Here is a 25,040-nt window from a genome sequence, read left to right on the forward strand (position 1 = left end):
TATGTATATTCTCAGCACTCCAGAGTCTGAGGCATGAGCCTAGATATCTGGATCTGTGAACAACTTTCATAATTAAACAATAAGACAAATTTCTTTTTTAAATTTTTTTTATTTTGAGACAGAGTCTCACTAAATATCCCTGGCTGGTCTAGAACTCATTCTGTAGAATAGGCTGTCCTAAACTCAGAGTGGTCTACCTACCTCTACCCCTAGGGACTTAGATTAAAGGTGTGTGCCACCACATTTGGATCAAGTCTCCTCAACCTCCCCCGCCCCTTTTTTAAGACTTATTTATTTATTATGTATACAGCATGTATGTCTGCAGGCCAGAAGAGGGCACCAGATCTCATTACAGATGGTTGTGAGCCACCATGTGGTTGCTGGGAATTGAACTCAGTACCTCTGGAAGAGCAGTCAGTGCTCTTAACCTCTGAGCCATCTCTCCAGCCCCAATCCCCTCCCCTTTTTTGAGACAGGATTTCTCTGTGTAATCCTGGCTGTCCTAGAACTTGTTCTGTTGACCAGTCTGGCCTCAAACTCTGAGATCCACCTGTTTCTGCCTCCTACATGCTGAGGAAAAAAATGTGTGTCCCACCACTTCCCCAATTTTTAACAAAAAGCAAAGAATCTAAACAGATTTCTTCAAAGGAGAAATATAAAATGTAAAAAGGCAGTAAGAAATCAAGTGTGGCGGTCCAATGCTTGCAATAGCAAATCCTGTAATCACAGCATTTAGTAGGCAGCAGCAGGAGAATCAGGAGTTCAAGGAGGCCAGCCTGGGCTACATGAGACCAGATCTGAAAAACAAAAAAGCCAACAAACATCAAAAAGATGCTCAACACCATTAGTTACTAAACAAATGCAAATATAAACCACAATGAGTTGCCACTTTATAGGGAAAAAGGCTGTTGAACTCAGAATCCTCATGGAAGCTCCTGGGAAAGATAACTGGCATGAATCTCTAGTGACTGCTAAGTAGAGCGTTTTCACACAGCCCAGCAGTTCTACTCCTGGGTACACACTCAAGAGAACTGAAGGTATATCCCTGTAAGAACTCATCCACGGGGAGTGGATACGCTTCAGTGCTTTAAGAGTGTGGACTGTGCTTACAGGAGACTCGGGTCTGATTCCCAGTCCTGGATGAAGGCAGCTCACAACGGCATGTAATTCTAGTTCCAGGGAGATCTGATACCTTTTGTTGGTCTCCAGGGGCACTACACTCAAGTGCACAACCCTCCACTGAGACACACATATTAAAATAAAGGTTATGCTGTATTATGGCTGATTTTGTTTATAATATATTTAGCCAACTGATACACTTTGTGATACTTAAACTTTTTTTTGTGCCAAGTTTAAAAAAAAAAAGCAAGCCAGGTGTTGGTGGCACACGCCTTTAACACCAGCACTCTGGAGGCAGAGCCAGGTGGATCTCTGAGTTCAAGGCCAGCCTGGTCTACAGAGCAAGATCCAGGATAGCCAAGGCTCAAATAAAAACAAAAAAAAAGCAAAAGCAAAAAGTATGTACATGAATGTTCATGGCAACATTTTATATAGTCCTAAAGTGAAAGCAATTGTTCATCAATGGGAAAACCAAAAAGGAAAGGAGGAATGAACACACAGTACATAGATGGACTTGAAAACACGTTAAGTCTCGGCAGGCTTAGTGACCCCTGTTTGTAGTCTCAGCCTGGGAGCTGAGGTGGGGCGACCTGTGCTGTGTAATGATTAGTGGAAGCTGGTGGGATTTTGTCTGGAGGGAGAAGACAAAGAAAAGAAAGGAGAAAGAGAAAAGCTGAGTTAGAGAAGTTAGCTATAAAAACCTTACACTGCTGGTAATGGCAGTGCAGGGAGACACCCAGCACTTGGAAGACAGAGACAGGCAGATCTCTGTGAGTTCAAGAACAGCCTCATAAATCCTGTCTTGAAAAACCAGAAACAAACAAAAAATAAAACAAAGAAAAACCCCCAAAACCAAAGCCACACAAACACACACAAAAGCCTTATTATACTTATAAATATTTTTTGTAATTTTGGTTTTTGTTTGGTTAGTTGTTTTTGTTTTTTGAGACAGGGTCTCTATGTAGTCCTGGCTGTTCTGGAGGTTGCTACATAGACTAGGCTGGTCTCAAACTCACAGAGATTCTCCTACCTCTGCCTCTTGAGTGCTGGAATTAAAGGCATGTACCAACATGCTCAACTTAGCTTTCTTTCTTCAGATAGGATCTCATTATATATCCTAGGCTGGCCTCAAACTTTTACGGCAATCCTGCCTAGCTTCCTGAGCACCTGGTAGAACCCTGAGCCTCCACTCCTTGTTCTGTGTCTCTTCATTGTGTGTGAGTGTGTGTGTGTTCAGAAAACAACACTGGATGTCTTTCCTTAGTTAGACATGGCCCACCTCTCTCTCTTTCTTTCTTTCTCTCTCCCTTCCTTTAGGGTCTCTCACTGGCCTGGAACTTGCCAAGTAGGCTGTAACTAGGGCCAGTGAGTCCCAAGGCTCTTCTAGGCTCTGCCTTCCCAATACTCAAGGGCAAGCACCACACCCAGCTTAAAAAAAAAAAAAAAAAATGGCTCCCACTGGGTGGTGGTGGAGGTGGTGGCGGTGCATGCCTTGAATCCCAGCACTTGGGAAACAGAGCCAGGCGGATCTCTGTGAGTTCCAGGTCAGCCTGGGCTACCAAGTGAGTTCCAGGAAAGGCACAAAAGCTACACTGAGAAATCCTGTCTCGAAAAACAAAACAAACAAACAAACAAAAAAAACCCATGGCTCCCGGAAATTAAACTTAACATTCTTGTGCTTGCAAGGGAAGCAATTTACTGACTGAGTTGTGTGTGTATGGTGTGTGTGCACGTGTATATATGTGTGTTTCTGTGTGTGTATATATATGTGTGTGAGTGTATGTATGTATGTATGTTTCTGTGTGTGGTGTATATGTATGTCTGTGTGTATATTTGTATGTGTATGTGTGTGCATATATGTATGTGTGTGTTTCTGTGTATGTATATGTGTGTGGTGTGTGTGAGTGTAGTGTGTATATGTGTATGTGTGTATGTATGTCTCTCTCTGTATGTGGTGTGTTTGTATGTATATGTGCATATTTGCATATGTGTATGTGTGAGGGTATGTGTGTATGTGTATATATGTGTGTTTCTGTGTGTGTGTATGTATATGTGTGTGGTGTATGTGTGTGTGTATATCTGTGTGGTGTATATGTATGTCTCTGTATATTTGTATGTGTGTATGTATGTATGTTTATGTGTGTGTGAGTGTAGTGTGTATATGTGAGTGTGTGTAGTGTGTGTGTGGTGTATGTGTATGTCTATGTGTATATTTGTATGTGTATATGTGTGTATGTATGTATGTTTCTGTGTGTGTCTGTATGTGATGTGTGTGTGGAAGTCAAAGGCTGATGTCAGGTATCTTCAATTGCTTTTCAACTTCTTTAATTAAAAATAAATATATATTGCCAATTGTGGTGGCACACACTTAATTCTGGCATTTGGGAGGCAGAGTGGGCCAATCTCTGTGAGTTCAAAGCCAGCCTCATCTACTGAACAGAAAGACCCCTTGCTCACTGGCTAGATCCCATAAAAAAAAAGAAAAACTAGACAATAAATCAAATGGACTGGCCAAAGACTGGGAAAGGCTGAGGAAGAGCAGGAATGAGTCTAGTAGACGCTGGAACAGCTGCTGGGCTGCTCAGAAAAGCCTGGGAAGCATGTGGAAGGCCAAGGGGCCTGATATACAATGGGCTGGGTGCCATGCTCAAGGGCACAAACCTGGGGTACAGGCATGCCTTCATCTTTGACTATGCGTTTCTAAAAGAAAACAAGTTCAAGGATGGTGCAGAGACAGGTCAAAACTCTTACCCCAGGAGACTTAAGGTTTTCCCACCTTTATGTGGGCTCCAGAGCTGAGGTCAGGCCATCAGGCTTTCATAGCAAACACTTTACCTGCTAACCCATTTTCATTTCATTTCATTTTATTTGCTTATTATTTTTGAGATAGAGTCTTACTGTGGAGTCTTGGCTAGCACAGAACTCATTATGTAGGCCAGGCTTGCCTCCTCAGTGCTGAGGTTAAAGATATGCACCATACCTGGACCCATCTCATTTTAATTAATATATTTACTTTTGTTTTTTTGAGACAGGACTTCTCTGTGTAGCCCTGGTTGTCCTGGAGCTCACTCTGTAGACCAGGCTGGCTTCAAACTCAGAGATTGGCCTGTTTCTGCCTCCTGAGTGCTAGAATTAAAGGCTTGTGCTACCACCTACTGCCTGTTTTTTTAATGATTTATTTATTTATATTTTATGTGCATTGATGTTTGCCTGCATGTATATCTGTGTGTGGATGCTAGATCCCCTAGAACTGGAGTTACAGACAGTTGTGAGTTTCCATGTGGGTGCTGGGAATTGAACTCAGGACCTCTGGAAGAGCAGCCAGTGCTCTTAAACGTTGAGCCATCTCTCTAGCCAAAGATGGACTTGTTTTTAAGAGTGTTGTGATTACGCTGGAAACCATTGGCTGAAAATTTTATTACATATTTAATTTTATGTGTGTATGTGTGTCACATTGTACACTGAAGGCCAGAGGACTTGTAAGAGTTGGCTCTCTCCTTCAACCTTGCAGGGCCCAGGGGTCAAACTCAGGCTGTAAGTCTTGGTAGCAAATGTTCTTGTCCTCTGAGCCACTGGGTTGTATATGTATTTAGAGAGGTGAATTTACAATATATTACTTATATCTCAGTAAAAAGATATACACGCATGTTGACTCACCCTTCTAATCTCTGCACTCAGCATAGAGAAGCAGGAAGACCAGGAGTTCAAGGTTATCCTCAGCTACATAGCAAGGTTTGAAGCCAGTCTGGGCTATCTGAGACCGTCTCAAAACAAAAACAACTACAGAGCGCAGGGGGTGGGTTGGGGAACTGAGTTTCTTTTGTCCTTTTAAGGACATACCACATACCAGCCATACCACTCTTGGGCATATTCCCAAGGAATGCTCAACCATACCACAAAGATACATGCTCAACTATGTTCATAGCAGCACTATTTATAATAGCCAGAACCTGGAAACAACCTAGATGCCCATCAACTGAAAAATGGATTAAGAAAATGTGGGAGATATACACAATGGAGTACTACTCAGCAGAGAAAAACAATGACAGCATGAAATTTGCAGGCAAATGGATGGAACTAGAAAAAAATCATCCCGAGTGAGGTAACCCAGACTCAGAAGGACAAACATGGTATGTACTCACTCATAAGTGGATACTATATATAAAGCAAAAGACAATCAGACTGCAACTCACAGATCCAGAGAGGCTACATAGCAGGAGGAATTCTAGGATGACTGTGGCTTATAAGTTTTGGTTTTATTCAATCACTGGGTAAGCATCAGTGAAACATTTTACTATTAGGATAAGAATCTGTACTGTATCAAGCTGATGATAGAAAAAAAAATCTTCCTTTTCTTTGCTGGGTTGGACTTTGGCCTCACAGACTAGGCAAGAACTCTACCACTGGGGTGTATCCCCAGCCTTCTCTAGTCTCTTTAGAAAGCCCACCTCTGCCAGGATGCTGTCCTTGCTCTGCCTAATCTTGGGTTCACCCAGGGTGTGTAAAGATTCTTCTGAGCATGGCTGATACTAGTAGAACAAATTTCCAGAACTTGGTCTTCCAAAATCCCCTGTTGAAGATAGAACTCAGGGCCTCGTGGGTACTAGGCAGTCTTCCCACCACTGAGTAACATCCCAAAGCCAGTACACTGGTTTTAATTGAAAAACAGACTCCACTCTTTTCTGACTGAAAGTCAGTATGAATGGGGTGAGGGATTTGATGATGGAGCCTAGTTTTGCCATCTGGAGTCTTTCGTGTCAAGTTGATAGAGATGCCTGGCCCAGCATCCTGGAGGCTGTAGCAGGGTGCCTGAGAGTCAGAAATCAGTTTGGGCTTCAGTGGAGACCTTGTATCAAAAATAAATAGATTAATAAATAAGTAAAATAAGAAAATCCATTTCAAATCTGAGTTATGTGGAACTCAGGGCCTGGTATACTGACAAGTGCCCTATCACTGACCTATCTCATCCAGCCACTCTGAATCTTTCTTATTTTTTCTTTTATTTTTTAAGATTTATTTATTTTGGGCTGGAGAGATGGCTCAGAGGTTAAGAGCACTGACTGCTCTTCCAGAGGTCCTGAGTTCAATTCCCAGCAACCACATGGTGGCTCACAACCATCTGTAATGAGATCTGGTGACCTCTTCTGGCCTGCAGTCATACATGCTGTATACATAATAAATAAACAAATCTTTAAAAAAAGATTTATTTATTTAAAAAAAAGATGTATTTATTTATCATGTATACAGTATTCTGTTTGCATGTATCCCTGTAAGCCAGAAGAGGGAGCCAGATCTTATTACAGATGGTTGTGAGCCACCATGTGGTTGCTGGGAATTGAACTCAGGATCTCTGGGAGAACAGCCAATGTTCTCTAACCTCTGAGCTATCTCTCCAGCCCCACTCTGGATCTTTAAAGGAGTCCTGGGTCAATGAGGTACAGAATAGCTACTGACCTTTGCTAAGCAGGAGCAAAGTGGTTCTCAACCAAGGGGTCTCAACCCCCTCTGGGTCAAACGATCCTTTCATAGGGTTCTCCTAAGGCCATGGGAAAACACAGATATTTACATTACAATTCATAACAGTAACACAACTACAGTTACAAAGTAGCAACAAAAATAACTTTATGGTTGATGTCTCTACAACATGATGATGTGTATTAAAGGGCCACAGTATTAGGAAGATTGAGATTCACTGGTCTAGATCTAGTCTCTAGTACCACTATCACCAACACAGAAAAAAAGATCATCTACTATTCTCACCTCTAGACTTGTTTTTTTTCACACAGGGTCTCAAATAGTCCAGGCTGGCCTCACACTGATTATTTAGCTCAGTCTCACTTTGAACTCCCGATTCTCCTGCCTCTACCTCTCACCCGCTATGACTACAGGCGTGTTCTGCCATTTCTGGTCCTTCTTGTTTTTTCACCTCTTTTTCCATTTTCTCTCCAACCTACCTGAAGCAGGTTCCTGTCGGTTCACCAAGCCTTCATCCAGAGTCTCATCACCTTCATCTTTCCTGGCCTTAGTGGAAACAGTGCCATCCCGTCACTTACCGGGTCGGCCACAGGCACGCCGCACCTCCATCTGCTCTGTCCGGCAAATGTGATCTCCTCCTGTTGAAGGGAGGTGATGGCTGGGTGAGCTGTAAAAGTCACCTCTTAGACTGAAGGCACACCATTTCCTGGTTCTCAGCTGTAGGAGCTTGCTTGTGCCAGTCCCCCAGGCTGCTCAAGCCTGGCACTCTCCTACCTTCCCCTCCATCCAATGGAATCAGGGTAGAGATTCACCAACAAAATCAGATGTCCATGGAAGGAGCTGGATGGGTGGGGGGAACGTACTTAGTGGAAAGCTACAGCTGTTCTGCTAAGGGCCCAGGGCCAGGCTGGTCCACTTCACATAGTTTGTCTTCCCATATACTTGGTGGGTGTTTGTTTTGCTTTGTTTGTCTTTTCTCAGTGTCTCATATTGACGAGGTTGTCTTTGAACTTGCTATATGTTGCAGGATGGCCTTGAACTCCCCATCGTTCTGTTTCTGATACCAAGTGCTAATGTTGCAGGTGTGTGCCACCAAGCACGGCCTGCTTTTATTACTGTCAACTTCTGTTCTGTTGTCATTCTTTATTTATATACAACTAGGGTTGACCCTAGAAACCCTTCAAAACAGGTCAGATGTAGGCTGGGGGTGAGGGAAGGACAGAGCAGAGTTAGGAATTCTTTTCTGGTGACATTCTTTGAGCCTCACTGCTTTAAGCTTAGTCTTAGAGGCCAGAGAACTATGTGCCCTGTGTCTTGTTGTAGGGCTCTCCCACTTGCTGAGACCAGATTAAGAAGCAATAGTATCGCAAAGGATCATGTTTTTAGGTGATGGGCAACACCTTTAAGAGAAGGCTGCTTCTTCTTCTCCTCCTCCTCCTCCTCCTCCTCCTCCTCCTCCTCCTCCTTCTCCTTCTTCTTCTTCTTCTTCTTCTTCTTCTTCTTCTTTTCCCCCTGAAACAAGTGTTCTCTATGTAGCCCTGGCTGTCCTGGAACTCACAGAGATCCACCTGCCTCTGCCTCCCAAGTGCTGGGATTAAAGGTGTGCGCCACCACCAGATTTGAGGAGGCATCCTCTACACCAATATGAACATTTGTTTGCCAGGCAGAGGGACCAGCACAAGTATTCATATGAGGGAATGTGGCCTGTCTTGGCACCAGGCCACTTGGCTAAGTGATGAGGTAGTTGCTATCATACACAGGATTTTTCAAAGTGATATTTGAGGGGAAGAAAACTTGACAGTGGCAGCTGGAGTCCTTGGAGTTAGAGCTATAGATATGATAGAGCTACAGTTTAATTTACACCTGGTATTTGGGACAGGAAGACAACTTTTCTTTTACAGAGCTTTCTGACCTCTGATGTGGCCAGCCTGGCCTTGATCTCAAGTGGAGTGTAATTTAGCTTTGGTGAACCACCAGGGTGGAGACATGAAGGAAGCGACTCATGGATTCACCAGAAGGGATGGTCACAGTGTCCACTATCTGCATTTGGGGTGAATTATCAGAGGCCTCCATGTCTCTGCCAAGCCCTGATTGAGAACAAAGAGTATGAACTGAGCAGAGGATGGAAGTTTGGCTGTGTGCATATCATGTTTCATGCCTGCAAGATGGAAATAATAAGAGTGCCCATCCCAGTGGATTAAATGAGTGTCTTGGATGAGGATAAGCTACTGTTGTTTGTGGAATATGACAATCATAGCACATACCAGAGGCAGGATCCTTTCTGGGACTGTGGTGTGCTTCTAGTGCATTCAGATAATAGCGGACTGTTTTTAGTCTACAGGCAAAACTCACGCCATTATCCTTCCCTGGCACCCCAGCTCCTTCCAAGGTCCTTCACGATCAGGCCTGTGGTCTTTCCTATCTTCATTTCAGCCTCCTCTGGCACCTACAGCTTCCTGGCCCGTGCTCTAGACCATGGTCACGGCCAGCTCCCCCCAAATGGTGTTTCTCTGGGTCCTTCTGCTGGAATCTCTATTGTGCCCCCTCCCTGACTGTTCCTTTCATCCTTCAGAATTGCCCCTTGAAGTCCTGTCCAGACCTGCTGCTGGGTGCTCTTCTAGCACTGCTGGGTTGTTTCTCCACAAGGCTCTGCTCATCCTCAACAAGTATTTGCTGAATTAACAAATCAGAAGGAACGGTTCTAAAGAGATCGCTGCACAGCCAACAATCCCAGCAAGTACCTCTCTCATCAGGGCAGGAATCATGATAAAATAACCATGGATTACAGAGGAGGAAATGGAGGCTAAGGTAACCTCACTGCCTACCATTCAAATCCCTGCACATCTGTGTGCCCAACATGCCTGGCTTCTCACAGCATCTGTTAAGTGTGCAGGCTAGAACAAGGATGGTGGCTCACCACACCGGTGAAAGTAATGGTTCTGAGATCTTGCACAAAGGGCTTGGCCTCCTAGTCTTAATTCTTCACAGACTAGCAAAGAGTTAAAGGAACAGGTGTGTGCCGAGTGCTCGGTGGGGTCTAATGCATAACACACATCCAGCAAGCATTTATTCTCATCTGTTTCTAGATGAGACATACAGGCCCAGAATAGTTTTTTTTTTTGTTGTTGTTGGTTTTGTTTTTTCGAGACAGGGTTTCTCTGTAGCTTTGGAGCCTGTCCTGAACTATCTCTGTAGACCAGGCTGGCCTGGAACTCACAGAGATCCACCTGCCTCTGTCTCCCGAGTGCTGGGATTACAGGTGTGTGCCACCACCGCCCGGCCCAGAATAGGTTCTTGAGTTGTGACCAGCCAGAGGAGAGCTAGGTGTACACTCCAGAACCCATCCTATAGGAAGACCGTCCTCTCACTTAAGGATTCAGTATCCTTGTGAGAATATAAGCCTGAGAAGATAGTCAACTCAGCTCCAGTCAGCATGCTGGTTGGTCACTGTGGTAGACAATTTGTAAGAGGCCCAGGGAAGTCTGATTTTCCTCAGGCTCCAGTATTACATAAGTCAGGAATTAGGTCATCCTGAGTGTAGGGGTGGTCGGAAGGCAGGAAGAGGGGTTCCTGCAGGGCAGTAGTGTGCAGAGATCAGCTAATAATCTCTCTCCACACCTCAGTATTTTTATTTAACCATTTCCCCCCTGAGGCCAACAGGATTGCTGGTATAACATCTTATATTTTGCTTCCCCAGAGCCTAGTCCATTGCCTAGAATGTAGGAAATGGTTGCTGAAGGAAACAATGAATTACATTTCAGCATTCACCGGGCGCTGTGTGTAATTGCTAAGGGTGGATTGTTAGCCTGTCATGGGGTGCCCCAGTTGCCTGTGACTTGGAGGTCACAGGTGAGGTCACTGAGGCTGGGGGCTGATAAAATGACTTCTTCAAGCCCATCCAGTGGCTGTTCCAAGTACATCAAAATGGCTATGCACTGGGAAGAACTTTGATTGGAGTCATTAGCATTGGGGGTAACTGTCAGTTAGAAATGACCGGCTCCAACTATTAGTTGTGAAAAAGGAACCAGCTAGAGCTTTCCTATTGAATGGCCTGATGGAGCAAGCAAGAGCAACTCCTCAGTAGAACAAAAGGTGGTCCCCATGGGATAGGACCCTGAATTATGCCCCAGCTTCTCAGGCTAGTTCTAGCACAGGGAAAACTGCCAGTCACCTTTGCATCTGGAAACTTGAGTATCTCGGTCTTCAACCTAAAGAACCTCTGAGGTCACAATCCCTCACTGCTTTTGGTTCCACGGCGCGCTTTCTTTAAGGAAACTCACTTGCTCTCTTGGCAGGGGCAGAGTCCAGCACTTGCTGAAGCTATACTAAAAGCTTATTTTTGAGCCTTTTTAATGGATTGTGGGTCTTGGCCAGCAAAACAGCTAGAAGCATCCTGAGTTGCGGCTTGCTGGATCCAGTCACCAGGTGAAGGCCAGGGAAGGATGGAGTTTGGCTCACCCATTACAGATACCCCACCGGTAGAGATACAAGGCAGGAGATCTCCAAAAGTGGCTGTTCTCCCTGGTGGGGTCTGGTTACCAGAGGGCCCCCAGTAAACACTCTACTGGGGCCATAACTGTGCACATTTACTAAGCCTCTGGAGGAATGGTGGTCACGTGGCCATCGAGGGCGGCGCCCTCTGCTTTAAAATGAACTCCAAATCACAGAAGGCTTTCTGGAAGAGGCGGAAATTCTTTGGCGGTCCAATATGGCTTTCTCTCAAGAACAAGGATGCGCTTAACGCTCTAGGGACCAAGTAATGCCTGAGGTGAGCTTCTTGCTGTGAAGCAAGCCCAGGAAGCAGCCGGGCCGGGAAGGGAGAAGAGCCTCAGGGGACTGGAGTTGCGGGATCAGGCCTGGCTTAGGTTCCCTGACCTGTCCTTCCACTGTCTTTGAGGAATGGACGCGCTACCGCCCTACTAGATCGGTGCTGCGGGGCCCCAGTGCTGAGTGCACGCTCGGAGGTTCCCATCATCCTAATGCAGCGTGTCCCTAGGCCGGGGGCTCGTGACTTTCAGGCTTGGCCGGACCTGCTAGACTGTCCGCCGTCCCCGTGCAGTCCCGCAGGGGAGCCGAAGCCTGGGCCTCAGGGGTGAGGCGCGCTCGAGAGGGCCATCTGCCTGGGTGCGGAGAACTGCAGCGTCCGCTGTGCGAGGCGCTGCCCCTCCCGGGCCCTAGCCCCGCGCGCCCGCACCTTCCCCAAGCCCGCCAGCGCCCGCAGCCCGGGCCGCGGTGCCAGGCCCAGACCCAGACGAGGCGCGGGAGGCGGTGCAGGGATTAGTGGACCCCTCCCCCAGGGCTCCCCTCGCCCCGCCCGGGGCAGCGAAGACCCCTGGGCCCGAGGGTGACGAAGGAGCTTCGTCCCCGCGGTGTCTGGACTAGGGACTCGGCCTCACTGGGCGGGGGCTGCACAGCGGCAGGCCGAGGTGCGGGCGCGCTCTTAGGCTGCATCCCGGCCGGGGTGCGGGGCGTGGGCTCAGGGCTGCGGGGTCTCACGGCCTCATCCCTGGGCTTAGGCCACGGTCCTGCGGCCAGTGCCCGGCAGGGTAACCCGACCCAGCAACCCGGAGCCGCTCACCCCGCACCGCCCGGCTCGGGGAGGGAGAGGAATGAGGGAAGGGGGAAGGGAAGGGGTGGCGGGTGAGGGGCTGTGGGGACCGCAGGGCCGAGTCCCGGGCCCGCCTGCGCTGCTCTAGGGCGGCTGCCCGAGGCTCCCGGGAGGAGCCAGCCCCCGGCCTCGCGGGCGTCGAGCCTGCGGCAGAAGGGAGCCCCAGGGCCGTGCAGGCTTGGCTCGGGGAGGCAGACCCGAGCTGCTGCCTCCATTTTGTTTCCTGTTCAGCTTGGTCGGCAGTGGTGGTGGTGTGGGTTTGGGGTGCGGCTGGGCAAGGGGGTTCACCTGCGGCCACGTCTGCTCGGGGCCTGAGGCCTCGAAGACCCTGTCGCAGGCCCCCAGGTGAGCCCTACAGCGAGAGGGGGGAGCCTTGGCCTCGGGTCGAAACCAGCGGGCTGAGGGCAGGTGCCCAGTGGATGGGGAGCCCGGGCTGTAACCTAAGATGGAGGCCGGGGCTGACGCGGGCCTGAGCAGGGCCGGCAGGCCAGGCCTGGGCCAGGCCAGGTGTCTCCGGGGCTGGGGCTCAGGCTGAGTAGGGCGCGGAGGCCGTGTGCAACCAGGGGCTGGCGCGGAGCCCCGAGGTAGGTGAAGGGCTCGCCATGCCACCCACGACGCCCGCAGGCCCCGACACTCCCCGGAGGCGCGCGAGGCCCCCGGGGAGCCTGCCTCCGGCCCCGCCCGGGCAGCGGGGCCAGCCCGTAGGCCCGGGCCGTGAGCGGGCGCCCCGGGGGAGGGGAGGGGGCGGCAGCAGCAGCTCCGCTGATTGGGCCGCCCGCTCGCCAGCCCGACTTCACCCGCCCTGAACCCCCGAAGAGTGAGGCCTGGGAGCGCGCGCGCGCGCGCGGTGGGGGTGGGGGGGGAGAGGAGGAGGAGGGCGCGCGCGCGCGCTCCCGGGGCTCCCGCCGCACGCGGGCCAGCGCGAGGCGCTCTCCGTAGCACGCGCCGCCCGCCGCGGGGGCGCGCGCGGTGGGGGTGTGAGGTGGAGGAGGAGGAGGCGGCGGCGGCGGCGGCGGCGGCGGCGGAGGAATAGGCCGGGGCAGGTCGCGTTCGCCGCCTTCTCGCCTGAAGAGAGACGCGGGGGGGAGGGGGGTGCGGCGAGCGGCTCCTCTCCCTGCCCTCCGCTCTGCCCGCGCCCCGGTGTAATGAGGGTCACCCCCTCCCCCCAGCCGGCCCGGGAGGGGGCGCGGGGCACGGTAACTAGTGCGCGGGGGTGGGCGACGGGCGGAGGGCAGGGGGAGGGGGCAAGGGCCGGGCCGGGAAGATGGTGGTGCCCGCGAGGTGAGGGGCCCGGCGGAGGGCCGGTGGCCGAGCAGGGCTGGTGGCTGGCGGCGCTGCCGCGGCGGCCCCCTCCCCTCCTCCATCACTCCCAGCCGGCCTCGGGCCTAGCCGGCCGGGCTGCGGCGGCGAACTTCCTCCCAGCGCGGCCCGTGCATCGCCGGCCGTCCCCCCCCGCGCGCACCTCGGCCTCGGCCTCCCCGCAGGTAGCTGGCTGGGGCGGGCGCGGGGGCGGCCGCCCTCCCGCAGCAAACTTTGCTAGCTGCTGAGTGTTGATGAGTGCCGACGGCGCTGCCGGGAGGTGCTGCCGCGGCGGTGGGAAGGAGCGCGGCCCGGGCAGGCGGCGGCGGCGTCGGCGTCGGCAGCAGCAGCAGCCATGTTTGTCAAGCTGGTAGCAGCTGCTGCTACCCTGCCTCGGCTTCGCCGGCCGCCCCGGTTTCTCTCCCGGCCGCGTCCCGGTCTCTAGGCTCTTGCAGCCGCGAACCCAGTGTGTGTGCAGTCAGGAGGGCGAGCTCCGGGGCACACCCGCCTCGGCCAACTTGCTTGAGGCCTGCGCACGGTAGCTGCAAAGGCTCTGGCGCCGGCTGGGCGCGGGGTGCAGCGCTATTGTGACCGCTGCGCCCAGCTTGCTGAGGAGGAGGAGGAAGAGGAGGAGGGGGATCCCTTTTTTTGTGTGTGCAGAAGCTGCCCCCCAAACCTGCAGCCCCTTTTCTTTCAAGAGATTTGGCTGCCAGACCTTGGGCGTGGGGAGGAGGAGGGTTCTCGTTTGAGACTGGGAATTTTGACTGCCAAAGCGTTTTAATTTTAGTTCAGCCCCGGTGTCCACCAGCCTGCAGTGCAGGGAAGAGGAACGGGCTGTTTCCATGTGGCAGGATTTGCTCAGCTCCGGGAAGATGTAGTTCGCGGAGACTCACTGAGGCCATTTTCCTGTCGTCAGCCTGGAGAACTTTTTCCGTCCTTGGAAGTGCAGCAGAAAGGCCACTAGGCCTTCAGAAGTGGCTGCCATTTTGAAGAGAAGAGTCAGATGGTCTGTTAACTTAGATTAATTGCTGTGTCTTTTGGATTCCAGGTTGATGCGGGCACAGTATGGATCAGACTTGTGAACTATCTAGAAGGAATTGTCTGCTGCCCTTTTCTAATCCAGTGAATTTAGATGCCCCTGAAGACAAGGACAGCCCTTTCGGTAATGGTCAATCCAATTTTTCTGAGCCACTTAAAGGGTGTACTATGCAGTTACCGACTGCCAGTGGAACATCCCAAAATGCTTATGGACAAGATTCTCCATCTTGTTACATTCCACTGCGGAGACTACAGGATTTGGCCTCCATGATCAATGTAGAGTATTTAAGTGGGTCTGCTGATGGATCAGAATCCTTTCAAGACCCTGCAAAAAGTGATTCAAGAGCTCAGTCGCCAATTGTTTGCACTTCCTTGAGTCCTGGTGGTCCAGCAGCACTTGCTATGAAACAGGATCCCTCTTGTAATAACTCCCCTGAACTCCAGTTAAGAGTGACAGAGACGACCAAGAATGGCTTTCTGCACTTTGAGAATTCTCCTTGTGTGGACGATGCAGATGTAGATTCTGAAATGGACTCAGAACAGCCAGTCACAGAGGATGAGAGTATAGAGGAGATCTTTGAGGAAACTCAGACCAATGCCACCTGCAATAATGAGCCTAAATCAGAAACCGGTGTAGAAATGGCCATGGGAAGTGAACAAGACAGCACACCAGAGAGTAGACCTGGTGCAGTCAAACGGCCATTCTTGCCATTAGCTCCTGAAACTGAAAACCAGAAAAATAAACAAAGAAGTGAAGTGGACGGAAGCAATGAAAAAACAGCCCTCCTCCCAGCCCCCATTTCACTAGGAGATACAGACATTACCATAGAAGAGCAATTTAACTCAATAAATTTATCTTTTCAGGATGATCCAGACTCCAGTACCAGTACATTAGGAAACATGCTAGAATTACCTGGAACTTCATCATCATCTACTTCACAGGAATTGCCATTTGTAAGCAGCTTTTGGTACAACTTAAATATATACTTGAATGTATATATGCAGGCAACTTGAAGGGAAGCTTAAACTAATTTGTTTTTGTTGCCAGTTCATAGCTGGAAGCTAACGATGAGCTTTTTTTGGGGAAATTTTACCTTGATTTTTAAACCTTATTTCTGTTGTGTGAGTTTGGTTCTTTATAGTTTATCCCAAATTGTTCCACTGAGGATTGGCTAAGTGTTAAAGCTCTAAGGGTGTTTGACTGAGGTCAGGTTTATACTTTGAAGATACAGGTAGGTATACATTTGATTAGCTTTAAAGAAACAAACAAACAAAACAACAAAAAACCCAGAGAGCTTTGGTTTGCCGATGCCATCAGATCAGGGGGACCTTGAGTGACTTGGAGTCCTGTTGCTGCATAAAGCATGGCTAGTTTTCTTGTGGGCCAGACTTGCTTCAAGTTGAAGTGCATTTTGGGCACAGATTTAACTTGGCTAAGATGAGAAGCTTTCTTGGCCAGCACTCAAAATTTAAATTAGGTTAATTTTTTCTGAACTACTTGTAATGTTAACAGCCTCTGAAAACTGCCACCACCAAGTTGGGCTTGATAAGCTTTTCTAGTTTTAAAATTTGAAGTGTATCTATGGAGCCGTCCTATGTGCAAGCATGTGCATGCGTATAGAAATGGAGAGGAATACATGAGTCTCAGTGTCATGTATTGCTGGAGGGTAATGGGAGATGAAGTTGTTATCTTTTAGAACTTAAGGGTTTCCTGACTAGTTTATGACTGGCTGACCTCTCTTAGCCCCAGTTTCAGCACTTCTGAAATGATCACTTTCAGCTTTACATGTTGGAGGCTGGTTTTGCTTCTGCTCTAACCCTGTAGTGTCACGGTCACCAATAATGTCATCAAAGAGGAGTCAACAGATGCCTGAAAATACAACTTAGATTTCATAAGAACTTTTCTGTAGTATGTAGATGACTGTTTTTAGGGCATTAAAAGTTAATTTAACCCTTCCTCTGTGGATCTTTAAAGTTGCAGAGAGAGAATGTGCCTGTGTCACCTTTGCCTCTGTTGATTGATGTCAGCTGTGGTTTAATACTCTGGTTTCTTAGCTTAAAAATGGCTGTGGTGGATGTCTTGAATTTCTGTTGTCCTGGATGTATATTAGAGTATATAGTTTATTTTGAAAACCTACTGGCAGCTCAAACAGCTTTTCTTAGGTTCATGTTGATGGTTATTGTACGTGTGCATAGTTTTGTCTTTATTTTCACAAATGCATTAGAGTTGAGTGTAGAGATAGATTGAGTAGAGGCATAGAAATGTAAACCTGTAGTTCTCATCAACTATCTGGAGTCTAGTGCTGGTCCTGTTAAAACTGCAACAGAGCTGGGCATAGTGGCTCACATCTACAATCTTAACACTCTGGAGGGTGAGTTCTAAGTCAACTTGCTCTAAAATATGAGGCTTTGTCTCAAAACCCCCTCCCCTCCATTTATCCTTTTGAGAATATTATGCATCTAACGTGGTAGTTGACAAACTTGTATAGATGTAGAATTTCTTTTTACTTCTTTTTCTTAGTAGAAACCTGTATACATTGCACATACTAGGTGACATCTTGAAAATAAGATTAGATCTCAACAGTTTGAAAAGGCAGTGACTTATCACTTTAGTCTATACTGTCTCACTGGGTGGGTCTTCATAGCCTTGTGGTAAAAAGAGATGTCATAAAAGAGAAAGTAAGCCAGATGTGTGGCTCATGCCTATTAGCACTCAAGAAACCGAGGCAGGAGGAGTGCCTTGAGTTTGAGGCCAGCCTGAGCTACAGTATCCAAACCAAAAAATGATGTGAGTCTTTATGGTACATGAACATTTTAGTCAGGATTGAGCACAACTAGCTTTTAGTGATTTACAAGTCTCCTTTGAAGTAACTCCTAATTTTCTCTTTACAGATTTGTTTGTATTTTAAACTTTTGGTTAATATTCATTAATTGGCATGTGGTTTTGATACTATTCCCATACACACACAAGGCATGGCACACATGTGGAGGTCTGAAGACATCTTGTGGAGTTGGTTCTGGCCTTCCACTCTGTGGGGCCTGGGGATTAAACTAAGGTCATCAGGCTTGATGGCAAGTTCCTTCATCTGCTGTGTCATCTTACCTATGCATGTAGTTTTGAGACAGGGTGTCATGTCACCTAGACTGCTCTTGAACTTTCTATATAGCAGGCAATGACCTTGAACTTCTGATCCTCCTGCTTCCACCTCAAAAGGTGGAGTTAACAGAAGCTTTACCACACTTGATATTTCTTTTTTCCTTTTTATTTTCTGTGTAGCCCTGGCTGTCTTGGAACTAGCTTTGTAGACCAGGCTGGTCTCAATCTCACAGAGATCCGCCTGCCTCCCGCTTGCTGGGATTAAAGGCTCGCGCCACCACCTGACCGCACCTGTTTCTTTCCAAGAAGCCTAGACTAGCCTCAAACTCAAAATTTCCCTGTTGCCATTGTAGTCATGTGCCACAATGATTGCTCATCAACTGCATTGATTCATTTAGCTACAACTTCACTGTGTGAAAACTGCCTCTAGATGACTTTGGAACTTTAAGAAAATCTAATTGTAAACTGATCTTTTCACCTTATATCATAGTCATTATTAAAATGTAGTATTAAACTCTATATCATGGCACATGTCAGTAATCCCAGCATTTGGGAGGCTGAAGGCAGGATTTGATTTTGAAGCCAGTCTGGGTTACAGAATGAGATTTAAATGCTGGGTGTTGTTGCACACACTTTTGATCCTATCGCTCAACGGCACAGATTGGTGGATCTCTGAGTTCCAGGCCAGTCTGGTCTGCATAGAGAGTTCAAGGTCAGTCAGGGCTACACAATAAAATGTTTCAAAAAGGTTTGTGTGCTAAATTGACAACTCAGCATTTAAGTGTGCCCACTCCTCTTCTAGAGGACCCAAGTATGATTCCCAGCATCTGTACCAGGCAGCTTACAATTAATTGCCTGTAACTCCAGATCCAGGGAGGTCTGATGTTTCTTGTCTCCATGGTCTTACACATCTACATAATTAAAAAGTTCAATCTTGAGAGGCTGGAGAGATGGCTCAGTGGTTAAAGAGCACTAGCTCCTCTTTCAGAGGATTTAGGTTTGGTTCTTAGAATCCCCATAGTGACCCTTCTGTTACTCCAGTCCCAGGAGATCTGACTCCCTCTTCTGGTCTCCTGGGGCACTGCATGCATATGATGGATATATATATATATATATATATATATATATATATATATATATATGCAGACAAAATGCCTTGTACACAAAATAGAACGAAGAAAAGTAAATAAATATAAAAAATCTTTAAAATATTTATCAAAAACAATAAGACAAAGTGGAATGACTCAACCTGTAAATCCCAGCACTCTGAAGGATCAAGTATGATGAGATCTAGGTCAGATTGGGTTACATAGTACATTCAAAAGCAGCCTAGAATACATAGCAAGAATGTCTGTCTGTCTGTCTGTCTGTCTGTCTCTCTCTCTCTCTCTCTCTCTCTCTCTCACACACACACACACACACACACACACACACACACACACCAAAAATAAACATACCACCAAGTCCCAAGCAAATAACAGCAACTGGAGTTATAGTTCAGTAGCTACATATCCCATACATGGGGCCCTAGGTTTCACATAAAAACAAAACTAGGGAGTATTTGTGATTTGAACTTTACTCATTTATTACCAAGCATGCATAAGGAGGGTAGAGGACAATTTGTGAGAGTCAGTTCTCATTACTAAGTGGGCTCTGGAGATTGAACTCAGGTTATTTACTTGATAGCCCCATTGTGTTCCTAAAACCATTTAATTCAGTTATTTGTGGACATGCATGCGCAGGCTCACATGTGGACATGCCACAATGCTCACATGCAGGTCAGAGGATAACTTGCTGGATTTAGTTATCTGCTTGCACTTTGTTAACGTAGGGTCTCTTGTTTATTCTCTGTACTCCAGGCTCTCTGGCCCATGCATTTCTAGGCAGTTTTCCTGTCTCTGCCTCCTATCTTGCTTTAGGAGTGCTGAGACTACAAGTATATATTACTACATCTTGCTGGCTCCTTCATTGTGGTTTTAACTTATATTTTTGCTGGTAGGTTAATGTGTGCTTTTTAAGAAAATATATTTGTGTATGGGTGTTCTACCTTTATGAATACCTGTATATCACTTGTGTACAGTGTCCTTGGAGGCTAGAAGTGTGGACATCTGACCTTTTGGAACTTAGGTTACCGAGGGTTGTGAGCTCCCATATGGATGCTGGGAATTGAATCCAAGTTTGTGTTTTGAGACAGGGTTTCTCTGTAGCTTTGGAGGCTGTCCTGGACTAGCTCTGTAGACCAGACTGGTCTCAAACTCACAGAGATCGACCTGGCTCTGTCTCCCGAGTGCTGGGATTACAGGCGTGCGCCACCATCTCCCGGCTTTTTTTTTTTTGTGGAGCTGAGGATCTAACCCAGGGCCTTGTGCTTTCTAGACAAGCACTGTACCACTGAGCTAAATCCCCAACCCCCCCCCCCTTTTTTTTTAAAAAGATTTGTTTATTTATTATGTATACAGCATGTATGACTGCAGGCCAGAAGAGGGCGCCAGATCTCATTACAGATGGTTGTGAGCCACCATGTGGTTGCTGGGAATTGAACTCAGGACCTCTAGAAGAACAGTCAGTGCTCTTAACCTCTGAGCCATCTCTCCAGCCCCTGAATCCAAGTTCTATGGAAGAACAACCAGTACACTCAAACTCTGATCCATCTGTCCAGTCCCATGCTTATTTGCTTTTTTTTAAAGGTTTATTTATTTATCTTATGTATATGAGTGCTCTATTGACTTTATGCCAGAAGGGGGCATCAGATCCTAACACAGGTGGTTGTGAGCCACCATGTGGTTGCTGGGAATTGAACTCAGGACCTCTGGAAGAGCAGCTAGTGCTCTTAGCCACTGAGCCATCTCTCAAGCCCCTGCTATTTGTCTTTTGTTTCTGTTTTTGTTTTTATTTTTTTGTTTTTTGTTTTTTATGATAGGGTTTCTCTGTGTAGCTTTGCGCCTTTCCTGGAACTCACTTGGTAGCCCAGGCTGGCCTCAAACTCACAGAGATTGACCTGGCTCTGCCTCCCGAGTGCTGGGATTAAAGGTGTGCACCACCACCACCCGGCCTGTATTTTGTCTTTGCTAAATATATTAATATATTTTGTTTGTTTTCAAACTAAACTGTCTAGTGCTAGCAGCATTGGTGGTGATGATAACGATAACCATTTTGCTAGTATAGTCCAGGTGACTTGTACTCCTGAGCCCTGCTGCCTTGCCTACCACCTGTTGAGACAGTCGTCTTCAGAGGTTTCATTTGTGGGGGTGGCTAATGTTGGGAATTGTTTCCATACATGGTGATATTTTATTTGTACTGAAATGTGATTATATTTGTATGTTAATAAAGTTGCCTGGGGGTCAGAGCTAATAGCAAGCCATAGCAGAAGCTGGGCGGTGGTGGCACATGCCTTTAATCCCAGCACTTGGGAGGCAGAGAGCTAGGCGGATCTCTGTGCGTTGAAGGATACAGCCAAGCTTGGTGACTCTCGCCTTTAATCCCAGAAAGCGAGCTTTTAGTCCCAGGGAGTAACGTCAGAAAGCAGAAAGGGATATAAGGTGTGAAAACCAGGAACTAGAAGCTTTTGGCTGGTTAAGCTTTCAGGCTGTGAATAGCAATTCAGCTTTGATTCATTCTTGATGAGGACTCAGAGGTTTCCAGTCAGAGGAAACAGGATCAGCCGAGGAATTGGTGAGGTGAGGAAGCTGTGGCTTGTTCTGCTTCTCTGATTTTCCAGCATTCCAATAACTGGCCTCAGGTTTGATTTTATTAATAAGAACTTTTAAGATTCCTGCTACAGGCAGGTGCTTTGCTGTAGCTCCTTTTTTTTACATTTTATTTTGAGACAGGCTTCTTGCTAAATTACCTGGCTTGGCTTTGAATTCACTATCCTCCCATCTCTGCCTCCTGAGTATCAGGAGTATCAGGAGTAGCCTATACTATGAGACTCAGTCAGCTGACCTCAAACTCACTGAGTAAGTGAGGATGACCTTGAATTTCTAATCTTCCTTTTCACTACTGAGATTGTAGGCATGTGCTTCAATGCCTATCTACTTACATTTTGTGATCCCATAGTTTATAAATAGTTTCGATTTTTAGAAATTTTGTTGAACCAATAAGTTGATGTACTCATGTACCCTTAATATATTAATATTATATATAATATATATCCTTAATAATTCATTAATATATATAACATAAAATTAATCTAGCTGCTGCTAGATGAAATTATAAAGGCCTTTAAAGTTCTTTTCATATTTTGGGCTGGTAAGATATAGTTGTCAGTGAAAAGCACTTGCCCCCAAGCCTGATAACTTCAGTTCCTGGGACCCACGTGGTGGAAGGAGAGGCCTGATTGTTAAAAGTTGTTCCTGGCTTTTTTTTTTTTTTTTTTTAAAGATTTATTTACTTATTACATGTATGCCTGCAGGCCAGAAGAGGGCGCCAGATCTCATTACAGATGGTTGTGAGCCACAGGTGGGTGCTGGGAATTGAACTCAGGACCTTTGGAAGATCAGTCGGTGCTCTTAACCTCTGAGCCATCTCTCCAGGCCCCCCCCCTTTTTATCTTTTTATTTATTTCTTTTTCTTTTTGGTTTTTTGAGACAGGGTTTCTGGGGTTGGGGATTTAGCTCAGTGGTAGAGTGCTTGCCTAGCAAGGGTAAAGCCCTGGGTTCGGTCCTCAGCTCTGGTAAAAGAAAAAAAGAGAGAGAGGGTTTTATTCTCTGTGTAGTTTTGGTGCCTTTCTTGGCTCTCACTCTGTAGACCAGGCTGGCCTTGAACTCAGAGATCTGCCTGCCTTAGCCTTCCAAGTGCTGGGATTAAAGGTGTGCCACTGCCACTCGGTGTTCCCTGACTTCTGTATTATACACACACACACACACAAATGTGATTTTACATTCATTCAGACAGGGTCTCTATGTAACCCTGACTGGCCTGGAACTCACTATGCAGACCAGATTGACCTCAAACTCAGAGATCAATTTGTCTCTGCTTCCCAAGTGCTGGGATTAAAAGCATGCACTACCATACCTGACCATAAATGTAGTTTTATAAAACAGCTTTTTACATGACAGTGACCTTGTATAAAATAACCATAGTACTCTTTTTTCTCTCCTTTTTAAAAAAGAGTATCCTGGGCCGGGCGGTGGTGGTGCACGCCTTTAATCCCAGCACCCGGAAGGCAGAGGCAGTCAGATTTCTGTTTGAGGACAGCCTGGTCTACAGAGCTAGTTCCAAGACAGCCAGGGCTACACAGAAAATAAAAAGGAAAAAAGAAAAATCAAGTGTGGTAAAAGCATCTGTAACTCTACCTTTTGAGAGGTGGAAGCAGGAGGATCAGAAGTTCAAGGTCATTGTCTGCTAATTAATTCAAGAACAGTCTAAGTGAGATGACGATGTCTCAAAATCAAAACAAAAACAAAAAATCCCCCAGTATCCCAGGGTATTTTTGAACTCCTTTTTTAGTGGAAGATGGCTGTGAACTTTATATATAGTCTTCCATCCACCTCCCCAGTGCTGGAATTAAACATGTACCCACCATACCTGGTATATGCATGTTGGGAAGCACAGACTGGCAGATCAGTGTAAGTTCCAGGCCAGTTAGGGCTGCATAATGAGATCATGTTTAAAAAGCAAAAAAAGACCATCTGTACTTCTATATAAAATGTATTAAAGACCTGTGTTTTGTAAGATGTGTGTGTAACATTAGTGTTTGGGAGGCTGGGGCAGAAAGATGGATACAAAAGATCTTGTCTCAGAAAACCAGAACAAAAGCTGGGCCCATGATAGCTTACAGTCCGAGTATTCAGGAGGCTTAGGCAGGTGGGATTTTTGAGTTTAAGTTATAGGATAGCCTGTATTAGAGTGAGAATCTGCTTCAAGGTTCCTCCCTGTTAAAAATTCTTATTTTCTTGTTAGTACTAGAGATTGGACTCAGGGCCTTGTTCATAATAGGGAATTCTTCTATACTCCTAGCCTTACCTATGTGGGGTGTTTTTGTTTTTGGTTTTTTTTTGGGACAGGGTTTCTATGTGTATCCCTGGCTTGTTGTGGAATTCATTCTATAGACCAGGCTGGCCTTGAACACAAGAGATGGGCCTGCCTCTGCCTCCCAGTGCACCACCACTGCCTGGTTTAAATCTTTAACAAAGGGCAGCATTTTTGCAAATGACTTCTGCTTGCATTTTACTACAAAATATAATGTGAGCATGAGAAAATTCTACCTTTTAAGTTTAGTATTTGAAATATGAAGATTAATTGATCTTTTTTTAATGATTTATTTATTATTTTATGTGTATTGATATTTTGCCTTTATGTATATCAGTGTGAGAGTGTCAGGTCCCCTGGAGGTACAGTTACAGGCAGTTGTAAACTGCCATGTTGGTTCTGGGAATTGAACCCAGGTCCTCTGGAAGAACAGTAAGTGCTCTTAACAACTGAGACATTTCTCCATCACCAAGGTTATTATTTTTAATAATTATATCCAGTATAGAGTATATTCACCAAAAATGTTAAAATTGGCTTTTGTCATTATTTTCCCTGGTAGTGCAAAATCTAGAAAGACCTGTTTTAATAAAGTCTCTATTTTTGGGGGGCTCTTATGGTAACTTTATTTGCATTTATAGTCTTGTAGTAATCTAAGGATAATTCTTTTTTTTTTTTAGGACAGGATTATGCAGAGTAGGTTGGCCTTTAACTTGCCATGACTTCAGCTTTTTTCTCATCTTCTCAGTTTATATTGGGAACCTCTCAGTAACTGTTAACAGTTCTTTTCTCAAGGGCTCTTTTGTACCTGTTTCTCCCCACAGTCCTCCCTTCCCCAATTGTATTAGACTAAAGATGCTTTGTAAGTGTTAAAGGTTTTCATTTATAAACATTCCATTTACGTTTCATATTGTTTTACTTCCTTCAGTAATTGAAAGTTGCTTTATGTTTTAAGAAGCAAAGTATAAAAGTTTTCATATGGGGGCCAGAGAGATGGCTCAGTGTGAATAAGAGCTGCTCTTCCAGAAGACTACTGGGGTTTAATTCCCAACACCCACATGGTGGCTCACAACTGTTTGTAACTCTAGTTCTAGGGGATCTGATGTCCTGCTTTTGAACTCCATGGGCATTATGCATGCTTGTGGTACACAGATATGCGTGCACAACGCCCATTAAATAATACTTTAAACAATTTTTTTCATGCAAAATACTTAGTCTTGTTTTCTTCAGGGTCTTTCTGTGTTGCTTAGGTTCACCCTTATACCTTTGGGATCAGGCAATTCTTCTGTCTTACCCTCCTGAGGAGCTGAGACTAAGAAGCGTTATCATTTGGCCTATATACCCACCTACACAATTGAAAACAAAAGCAAAAAAAACCCTTGGTAGCTCTTCTTTACTATCTGTACCTTAATATGTTTTATCTGTGATAGATGGTTG

General features: G+C 46.5%; 1 protein-coding gene across 6 annotated transcripts in view; it reads left to right on the forward strand.

Annotated features, from left to right (window-relative positions):
• Positions 1 to 11,857: 11,857 nt before the first annotated feature.
• Positions 11,858 to 25,040, forward strand: part of Nsd1 (nuclear receptor binding SET domain protein 1) — a 109,254-nt gene continuing 96,071 nt past the window's right edge. For 2 of the 6 annotated variants that reach the window (XM_036188183.1, XM_036188189.1), the window contains exons 1-2: positions 13,211 to 13,398; positions 14,550 to 15,493. In XM_036188183.1, the coding sequence (XP_036044076.1) occupies positions 14,567 to 15,493 (927 nt within the window). In that variant the 5' untranslated portion in view covers positions 13,211 to 13,398; positions 14,550 to 14,566. Of the gene's footprint in view, positions 12,021 to 12,279; positions 12,548 to 13,210; positions 13,399 to 13,425; positions 13,687 to 14,549; positions 15,494 to 25,040 lie in introns of those variants that run through there. The other 4 variants (XM_036188187.1, XM_036188186.1, XM_036188184.1 and 1 more) reach the window with 4 other exon arrangements.

This window comes from Onychomys torridus, chromosome 5 (genome assembly GCF_903995425.1).
Source record: "Onychomys torridus chromosome 5, mOncTor1.1, whole genome shotgun sequence".
NCBI lineage: Eukaryota > Metazoa > Chordata > Mammalia > Rodentia > Cricetidae > Onychomys > Onychomys torridus.